Source organism: Seriola lalandi, unplaced genomic scaffold, assembly GCF_002814215.2.
Source record: "Seriola lalandi dorsalis isolate HSWRI2012SDOR001 ecotype SW California unplaced genomic scaffold, Sedor1 jcf7180002001041, whole genome shotgun sequence".
In the NCBI taxonomy this organism is placed as follows: Eukaryota; Metazoa; Chordata; class Actinopteri; order Carangiformes; family Carangidae; genus Seriola; species Seriola lalandi.
In genome coordinates, this window is record NW_019471700.1 from 1 (window position 1) to 10,822 (window position 10,822).

At 40.5% G+C, this 10,822-nt stretch overlaps 1 protein-coding gene across 1 annotated transcript; it reads left to right on the plus strand.

Moving 5' to 3' along the window:
* Positions 1 to 2,427: 2,427 nt before the first annotated feature.
* On the plus strand, positions 2,428 to 10,598 carry LOC111663523 (chloride channel protein 2-like; the record flags this gene model as incomplete). The annotated part of the gene is made up of 9 exons (XM_087176297.1): positions 2,428 to 2,559; positions 3,834 to 3,962; positions 4,361 to 4,494; positions 4,841 to 4,921; positions 7,189 to 7,267; positions 8,780 to 8,905; positions 9,140 to 9,224; positions 9,636 to 9,737; positions 10,514 to 10,598. Coding segments are annotated over 9 exons (953 nt in total), but the record flags the coding sequence as incomplete, so codon positions are not given.
* Positions 10,599 to 10,822: the final 224 nt, after the last annotated feature.

Sequence of the window (10,822 nt, forward strand, 5' to 3'; positions counted from 1 at the left end):
GTGTGTGTGTGTGTGTGTGTGTGTGTGTGTGTGTGTGTGTGTGTGTGTGTGTGTGAGAGAGAGAGAGACAAAGAAGCTGTGGGAAGGGGACTTTCCTCAGCCTCTATCACACGAGAATGTCCAATGAACTGTGAAATAAAAATCATAGATCCAGTGAAGAACATGGCACTCTAAATTTCACTGACAGGTTTATCTCTAAATATTTCTCTATAAAATGTTCCTCCTTTTTTTAAAAAAGAAAAGTCTGTGTCCTCTGTGTGACGGGGTGTGTCTGCACATGAGTGTGTTTGCATGTGCGCTCCATGTGCATGTTCTCTGGTGGCAACTTGCCATCCAGCAGGTGGCCTAGCCACCGGGCAGCTTGCCCCGTCATGCACACAGTTGTGCCCCACTTCCCTTGGGAGCCTTGGCATCCCCCCGTGATCTGACTCCTGCACCAGAAAGACTGCTGCAATGACTCTCTCTTTTAAATTTATTATATTGTTTATTATGTCTATAAATAATATGATTCAGTGAAAATAACTTGCAGATTAATTAAGTATTTGTCCAAGTAAACGTTGATGGTTCCATCTGAAGACTGAGAATTTACTGTTTTTACTTGTCTTACATGAGAAATTGAGTATTTCTGGGCTGTTGTACAGTCAAAACAAGATGATGGCGATTCGACATCATGACCTTGAAAAATGTGATGATAAAAATGATTGTTAGTTGCAGCCTTACATGTCAGAAAGTAAAGCTGTGTGGCTCATTTATAGTTTTTTGAACAAGAATGTAATGGAGGTCTGTGGCACAGAACAATCCATGTCTGGCTTTTGTTAGTAGAATATGCACACTGTTGGTTTTGGTATCACTGGCTTTATCCTTTAAGCAGCATGGTCTGCCTGATCCATGTCTTCCTGTCTCTCTCTATGTTTTTCTTTCCCATCACAGTGTTTACCGTCATCCACACATCTGTTGCTCTGTTTGTTTCTCAATGACAAACGTCACTAAATTAAAAAATAAATTAAAAAATTAAAAAAAGGTATCTTGACTTTTACGTTTTTATGAAATATGGATCTGGCAAATGTGTTAGTAGCACATTTTTAGCCTCCCTGGGGATGGGCACATCTATGAATGCTCTGGATATTGAAGTGAATTCCAGGCTTTGGCAGTGTCCGCAGACAAGCGAGAGGAAATGAGTCCAGTGATGCTTCTTTTAGCTGACCTAGCTCAGAGTTATAGATTATAATGTAATGGTTAGAATTTATAACCGTGACCCAGCTTTGTTTTGTCTCCGTATTCTCATGTTTGAGGTGGATGAAGATAAAGTGATGCTGTCACTCTCATCATATTCACCACAAAATAACCTCCTTTAGTTTTGTTATTGTTCTTCCGCTGCTCAGTCGCACCTGGTAAATACACAATATCTCAGTGTCCACTCTGCTCTTTGTGTTTATCAATCCCCAATTTTCTTTAGTTTTCATCTGAAACTGGATCCTTTATTCAACACAGCAGGAGTATGATTGAATTCCCGCCCCTCCTTTATTTGTTCTCATAAATAATTACAGGATTCACGTCCAATCATGACTTGTCCAGGCTTTTATTTCCACCATGTTAGACTAATGTAATGGCCTTTTCTCAGGCGTCCCTCAACGTCATCTCATTGGGAGTCCTCACAAAGATCCCAACATCTCCTGACATGATTTTCTGACCCTCATCTGATAGAACTATCATTTATTTACCACATAACTGGTACAAAATTTCAGAAGATATAAGATTTACCTTGATTTTTAACAATCTTTAAATCCAAACTTGTGTATACTCCGCTGCCTTTGACCCAACTTGCTTGAATGCACTAGAGGTTTAATAAATCTTCTATCACAAAATATGTAATTTTATATAACAAATGTAATATACATAAATGTACTGAATGTAGTAATATTTCTGGAAACTGCATTCGAAAAAGCAGCCACACACTGTTAACTGGTAATATTAAACTGAGAGCGATCACAGTCTGGTGAAAATACATATCAAATATATTCCTTATATATGTTATCATATTGCTCAACCCCTCCTTGCACTTATACCTTAACTTATCTTGTTTTTTTTTTGTCAGTATTATGTTGTATGCACTTTATGTTCTCTTATTGTAAGTTTCTGTCTGATGTATTACAGTATCTACATAAAGCACTTTGAATTGCCCGTGTGTTTGAAATACTGCATACTTTCCTCGTCTTCTCTTGCCTAAAGCTTTCCATTCATTCCTTTTCTCCTCTGTCGTTACATATTCTCCTCTTTCTTCTCCTTCGTCTCTGACACTGCTGGTTCTTTGAGTCTCACACTGACCTGTATCTCTCTGTAGTCCCGTCACATCGTGAAGATTCAGTTCAGAGAGTTTGCTTTTGTTTTTCTTTCCCTTCAGCTCTCTTTTTGTCTCTGCGCCCTCAGTGTGTGCGTCTCGCTGCCAGAAGTTCCTGATCTCGCGGGTGGGCGAAGACTGGATCTTCCTCATTCTGCTGGGGCTGCTCATGGCTCTGGTCAGCTGGGTCATGGACTACGCCATCGCCTTCTGCCAAGAAGGTAGGAGAGAGACAGAGAGCAGGATAGAGAGAGGATGGAGTTGGAGAGACGGATGGGCGGTGAATGTAGGACTGTTGTAATAAAGTGCCATTTTTTTTGCCAGGCAGGGAAAATTATGCAGATTTCTGGTTTAGAAAAATAAATTAACTAGAAATATTTTGACCTTAATAAAATTATAAATTCCAATAAATACACAAAGATTTTTTATATTTTCTTTTTAGATTTAAGTTTTAGGTCCTCTTTCTCATGCCAATAAGAAATCTGTAAATAATCAAAATAACAACAGAGTGGCAAAACTGCTACTTTTACTGCAGGTGGTTAATATACTTGTACATTTGAAAAACAAAATCTAAACACAACAATTTGTGCAGTGTTTCTCCAGATGTGTGGCACAAATGTAGAAAAGAGGGAAAAAAATCCTCAGAAAATTACATTTTGCTGTGGATTTTTCTCTTCACTCTTGGAGAGATTATTCACCTGTGCATCAAGAGCTCCATTCACATCCACGCAAAACTTGACGAATCTGCAAACACAGGCAGACAACAAAACAGTTTATCACAGCCAACATCTGGTGAAGAGAGGGACAGATACTCTGGTTAAACCTCTGTTTAGTCTCTTCCTGCTCTCTGCGATTTACAAGATTCTGTCGTTGCTGTGCGATCACTGAATGAGCAGACGATCTGGATTTGAAACACAACCAGTTCACCGTGCAAACAGTTTTTTCTGCATTGAGACAATGGAGTCGCTATTTTATGGTCGCAAAGTGGTCAAGCATACATACAGCTCAGTAACAACACCTGCTGTTTGTTGTGTGCTTGGCTATATTGACATATAAAATGAGTCGTCACACGGGGCTCTGAAGCGGTCACGAGGTGATTTGACACATAGGAAAGTGGAAAAATGCTTTCCCCACCCAGTGCAAGGCAGGTGTTTCGAAATGTGTCCACTCTGAAGGATGTTTTTTGAAAAGAAAATGACAACTTGTTGCATATGTTTTCAGGTGGTGAGCAGGTGGAGAAAATAGTTGCATTCTCATTTGTAGCTGTAGCAGATCCAAGCAGATTTTCCTCCTCCTCCTTTTTAAATGGTAAATTTGACTGTAGGAGAGCTAAATGATGAATGAGGAGGGGGAGGCCACCAGGCTGCTAAAGGTGAAGAAAAATCCATGAATAAGGGTAAATCTTGATAGATGTGGGAATTGTCTGTTAAATGATTTAGTTTTCTCCTGCATTGTACTGTGATGAAGCTACTTATGTGTGTGTGTGTATGTGCAGCACAGAAGTGGATGTATGGTGGACTGGACAGTAACATGCTTCTGCAGTACATCGCCTGGGTCACCTACCCTGTAGTTCTCATCACTTTCTCAGCGGGATTCACACAGATACTGGCGCCGCAGGCTGTGGGTAAGACACATACACACACACACACACACACACACACACACACACACAAACACACACACACACCCACATACACACACACAAACTTAAATAATTTATGCATAAACATATGTATTCCTATCTCTAATTCATGGTCACATTTCTGTGTTTGGATAATGTAATTGGCCCTATAATGCACCATAAGGCCTCCAAGGACGTGCTGTACGTTTCCTAAAATATACCTCTGATGAGATGTGCATACAGAAAACTACATGAATATCAATCAGCCCCCCCACCCCCACCGCCACCCCTTGCTCTTCATTTATTCCTCTCACCCCTCTCTGTGTAATTGCTCTCTTTCAACTCATCCTTTTTCTCCAATCCATCATCCCACCTGGCACTTCTTTGTTTTCATTTTCCAGGTTCAGGTATTCCTGAGATGAAGACGATACTGAGGGGGGTGGTCCTGAAGGAGTACCTGACCTTCAAGACGTTTGTGGCCAAAGTCATTGGTCTGACCTGTGCCCTGGGTAGTGGGATGCCCCTGGGGAAGGAGGTAGAGGGTTTATTTTTCCTTCATCTCCTCCGATCGCATAACACGAGACAGATAGCTTGACAGTTTTTGAAGTTTCTTGTCAAGAGGATATAATAATCCTCTAGAATCATTATAGTCATGGCTGCGAAAATAAAAGAGTGATTTACTGCTAAGAACACTTGCATTTCCCATTTGGGGGGGATAATAAAGTTGTTTGAACTGAATCTGAGCTGGGTTTAATCTAGCAAAGGTTTAGAGTAATGCCCCTGAACTTGAGCACAGCATGTTCTGCTCAGCGCTAAAATGTGCTTTCAGTCACAACCTGTTTGCTAACATCCTTATCTCTCTCCCCTGCCCTCCCTCTCAGGGACCCTTCGTTCACGTTGCCAGCCTCTGCGCCGCTCTCCTGAGCAAATTCATGGCTGCTGTTTTTGGGGGGATTTACATGGTGAAAATGGTAAGCACCTTTTAAACTCTTCCACAAATTTTCAGGCAAATAGATGCACAAATTCAAACTTGTTTCAGTTACTGAGCTTTGGGGACATTCACTGATTATGCCTCTAACTGGAGCATTCATCATTTCAGCTAAATGTCCTCTCGTAGGCGTGAAATCAAAAAAAGAAGTTTGGGTAGTTTCATAGGTGAATTCAGTCGTTCTAAACTGCAGCTACAGCCCTGTACTGAAGTGTTGTTTCCAATAATCTCCCTCATCTGATGATGATTCATTCATGAGTGTAATAAATCATCATTAATTGAATTAATGATCAGTGAACTTGTTCTGCTTTACACCGTACCTGTAGAAGTTTTGCCTTCCTCCCCTCAGTCAAAGCTGGAATAACTGTATTTCTTTTTTTACCCTGTGTTTAATGGAGGGAGACCAGTGCTCTCTTTTCAGGAACAGCCCATTCACACTCGCACAGTTTCCTGTATACATGTTCCTGGAAGCTGCCCAGTACAACCACAGTCTCATCTGTTGGCCAATGACCCGCTCCACTGGAGCATTTGAGGGGTTAAGGACTACTTCATTAGCCATCGACAATTTGGGGATCAACCAGGGGACCTTTCTAATGCTAACCACTTCTTTGGCCATCTGCCCTTCATGCCTCACTACTAAATGTGCCAAATGGCGGTTTCTAAATAGACATTTTGTTTGAATTTACCTTGAGGGACTTATTTCAAATGCTTGTTTACCATGTAATGTAGTTGAAAATGTTCGTATGATCAACGTGTGGTGAGTTATCTGTGAGAAAAAAAGTAATTAAACAATAAAATGTGCTCAGGACGTCAGCAATGTTTTAGGGTGGATTTTTCCTTTAACCCTTAAACTAATCTAAAATAACTCATACAACAATACAAGGCAATTCAGAAGCTATGTACATTATTGTACTAGACATGACTTGAACATGTGTATGAAACTGTGCATATATATATAATATATATATATATATATATATAGATATTTGCAGAAGTAAGAGTCAAGTAGTATCAGTCAAGTATCATATGAAATATACATAATTTATTTATAGTTCTGGTTATGCAGCTATAAAAGTGAATACAAAATATATGGAAAATACAGTTTTAAATGATAGAAGCTAATAGGAAATTGAAAAGAAAAGTCAAAAGTGAGTGAAAAGGAGGAAAACGAAGAAAGAAAACCGAAAGAACAACACAAACACAGCTGCACGATGAAAAGTCTTTGACATTTCTTTGACTTTCTGCCACTCTCCAGGATACACTCTCGCCTCCACTCATGTGAGACCTCACCCCGGGCTCCTGTCTCTTTCTGCACTGGACAATGTGCTGTACGTCTCCTTCTGGGAGAGCTCTCCTCTGTTTGTACCAACAGCACCAGCACTCCCATCAGTAATGGAGGAAGATAGACTTGAGGGATGCGGAGGAAGAAAGGCACAGTTAGAGAGACTCAAGTAGTCCAGGGGTCGACCACGGCCATTAAACATGATCAGTCTGGGAACATGTTAATTCAGTCCACTGTGGAATCAAGACGGTGTTTGCCGAAGCTCATTCGCTGCTTGTTTGATTCTGTGTGGCTTGGATAATGAGTTGGATGTCTTCCAGGAGGAGGATAAAAAAAGGTAACCTCTCCACTCACACAGATGGCACTCACACATATTTCTGTCTGTTTTTTTCTTCTTCTTTTTTTTTCACTTTTACCACTAAAGGAAGAGCCCTTTGAGGGATGCAAGGTATGAACGCATGAGTCAGATAACTTCTTTATTGCCAATTCCATCTACATTAATAATCCATGCTGCCCATTTCAGAGGCTGAGATAGATTGATGCCTTTCCATTTGTCTGCGCTGTGTTTGATCCTGTTCAGTGAACCGTCGCAGCGAGGCATCGATCTGTGTTGCCTTTGCTTGAATACAAACATCTCATTCCATGATTTCAGCACACAGTCCTGCGTTTTCAATTCTGGCCTCCTATATCTCACCGCTCATATATGTAATCTCAATGAATGTGAGAAGATTCAGCAGCAGCTCTACAATAAAACTGTTGCATTTGTAAACAGTTGGTGACTTTGGTTTTTCATGACAAATGCATTTGTTGTGTATTGTGTGTTTGTGGCATTTGCACGTACATGTACACCTGTTGGGATTTGTGTGTGTGTGTGTGTGTGTGTGTGTATTTTCTTGAATGCACGGCTCTGTTTGTGTGTGTGTGTCTATCTGTGTGTATATCTGATTCTGTTCGGACAGAACGAGTTGAGGAACACAGAGATGCTGTCAGCTGCCTGTGCAGTGGGTGTGGGCTGCTGCTTCGCTGCCCCTATTGGAGGTAAGACAACATGACTGCAGCCTCTGATTGAATGGTATCTAATTATGGTAGATAATTATGGGAGCTAATTAGATGAGGAGAATATTTACCCCGCTGGCAGCAGAGGATGCCACTCTTGGTCAGTCCATCAGTCTAACTCTCATCCAGAGCGGCATACTCTATCTCAACAGCTACTGGCCAGAATAAATTGTTCATGAATATTCATGTCAAAGAATGTTTCCCAATATTTTTGATGACTCTGTGATCTTTCCCCTGGTGCCACAGTCAGGTCAAAAATCACTTGATCATTCACTTTAGTCCACATCAAGGTATCTTTAAAGCTGGAGTGCCGGACTTTTACATGCAAATGAACATCTGTTACATTCAAGCCCTTGCCAAATGAGTTTGCACAAGGCTGATTAAACCTATCAGCGCCATGTAAATCTCTATCAAACAGTCTTACTCAGCAGATGGAGTTGCCCACTTGTCTTGGAAATGTAAATGTTCAAATTTAATTTTCTTTCTTCTTAGCACTGAAAGGAATTCCCTTTCATGTTGGCTTAAAAGACCCTTTTGACCTTGAAAACAGTATCTCAAAATTTATCTTGAACTTTTCTATGAGACCACCTTTAGAAAAAATTTATATTTTGTACACAAAAAATTTCCATGAAACGTGTCAGGCACTTTGAGATAATACTTTGAACAAACTCAAGGTCCTCTTACTAGCTTTTTCCCAAAGCTTTGAGTGGCATAACACAGTCTTTCTCACGTCATCTGCTGATCAAGGCTGTGATAATGAAGACCAAAAAAAGCCAGCAAGAAAGCCTTGAGTTATGATTATTTTGTCAGATTCCTGTGTGTATTGTTTGCGCAGAGTAGAATAGAATAGATGCTTGTGGCTACACATCAAGATGCAAGTGGAGCTTGTTTTTGGCACATGATTGACACCATGCCTCATTCATTTCAATCAACTTGACCAGATCGCACTGACATACAGTACAATATATACTAGACATTCACTTACCAGAGAGAGGATTCATACACATGCAATGGAGCTTTTTCAAAACAATGAACAACACAAAGAGGTCAAGAGAGAAGGTAGAAATTACTGTGTTGTCTTATTTCAAGGTGTGCTGAATGCTAGTTATGACCGGAGAGAACTGCCTATAAATGTGGAGGCCTGTGGGACGATGTGTTAAATGTTGCCAAACCAAAAACATTTAGCTATAATTATCAGAGCTGTTGATTATTTGACACTTTTCTTTGTTATAAATAAGAGTAAACTAAATATCTTTGTGTTTTAGGCTGTGATGTTACCTGGGGTTGTGGGAAATTGGGAAATAAGAATAGTATTTTATACTATTTCCTGTTATTGTATAGACAAAATAATCAACACATTGATCAATAATGAAAGTAATTATTAGCTGCAGCCCTAATAATGATGCTCTCTAGGATATGTGATTAAAGTGTGATCAAGAAATGGTTCTGTGAAGCCTTTGTGTGGGAATAAATATGTGTGTTTCTGTGATGCAGGGGTGCTGTTCAGTATTGAGGTGACTTCAACGTTTTTTGCTGTGAGAAACTACTGGAGGGGCTTTTTTGCTGCCACCTTCAGTGCCTTCATATTCAGGGTGCTGGCAGTGTGGAATCAGGAGGAAGGTAAGACATAAAAAAAGACTTGTTCTGTCCGTTTATTAATGTCCTTTTCCTACCTTGTGTTTGTGTATTTCTGTGTGTTTGTGACTGTACCTGTGTCATTATGTGTGTTTTCTGTTTTCTGAAACAATGATGATAAAAAATCTCCATATTATATTATATTATATTAATAGTCAGTGTAATGACATTTTGCTGTAGAGTCTCCACACAGTGAGAACAATCCTCTTTTTTCCTCAGAGACCATCACTGCTCTCTTTAAGACTCGTTTCCGTCTGGACTTCCCGTTTGACCTTCAGGAGCTGCCAGCGTTCGCCATACTCGGGTGAGTGTGTTTCTCTGGATTGACGCCACATTAAACTGATCCTAGAGCAGTTTGGCGCCTGGGTTAACAAGGAGAGCGCTCTTATTCAGCCTCTCCCTCCACATTCACATTCCCGTACTGAGTCTGAAGGTTGATTTGTATTCGATGAACGAGGCATGAAATTAGTTTTTGCCTCCGGTGATTACATATTTGATTTGTTTGATGCCAAAATACTGCAATAGAGAAAACAATGAATAAACATTGTTTGGCTTCCTGTCAAAGAGCCTCAGAAAAAGTGACTGACTTAACCAGGTGAAGCAAAGCTGAAGCTGTGTTAGTGGAGTGATTGTGTTTCAGGTTTTGTTTTGTCCCAGGATGCTCATCTGTTTCACCTTCAACCGACCAAACATGTGTGTCTTTGTCTGTCTGTAGGATTGCCTGTGGTTTTGGTGGCGCTCTGTTTGTCTACCTGAACCGGCTGATTGTAGAGTGCATGAGGAAACAGAAGACTATTAACAAGTTCTTACTGAGGAAGTGAGTATCTGAACCCTCATGTTAAACAGAACCTTAACACTTAGTGGAGCAGTTTGACCTTTTGGGAAATGCACTGGTTAGCTTTCTTACTGAGAGTTAGTTATGAAGATTGAATCACTCTCACCTCTGTACATTAGATACGAGGCGACAGCCAGCAGCTCGTTAGCGTAGCTTAGCACAAAGACTGGAAATAGGGGGAAGCAACTAGCTTGGCTCTGCCTAGCACCTCTAAATCTCACTAATGAACATGTTATGTCTGGGCTATGTATTAATGAGCTCCAGAAGTGCTGGTAAGCACATTAATTTACCTTCAGACAGAGCCAGGCTAGCCTTTTTCCCTGGTTTACAGTCTTTGTGCTAAGCTAATTGTATCCAGGCTCCAGCATCATATTTTCACATTTTCTGATCTAACTCTCAAATAAGTGTATTTATCCAAAATTTTGAACTATTCCTTTTAAAATCCTGAAAAATATTAAACATGAATCTAGAAAAGCCACATTTCGACATGTTAAACTGTAATTACATCCAGGAGAGATCAAAATCTTGCTCATGTGCCCCTGATCTTGTGTTTAAAATTGGCTTGGTGTCTTGTGTCACAATGTTAATGTAGTTTTGGGATATTTAGGTAAAGTCCTTGTACAAATTGGGTCAGTTTCACCCACATCACAGGGAGCTATTTTTAGCCTTTCCATCGTCACCACCCAGAAATCAAGAATGCACATACAGCGTGACAAGCACACCCATTAATGACCCCGCAGTCCCTCTCTCCCTGTCAGGCGTCTGGTGTATCCTGCACTCGTCACCCTGCTCGTCTCCACACTCACGTTCCCTCCGGGCTTCGGGCAGTTCATGGCTGGACAGGTGGGAATGTACTTTCACACTCTTCTGACAGTATGAAAGCATGTCTCTGCTGTTGCTAAATGATTGATGGTAATTTTAAATGAAGTGAGAGCTGGTGTCAGGTTGTGGGTCATTTTTTTTGTCCCTCATATTTGATAGCTTATAGTTATTGAATGCTGCCATGTTTCCTGATGGATTACTGTTAAGACAATGTTCTTTGCAGAGTCACAGTGCACAGAGCGCGT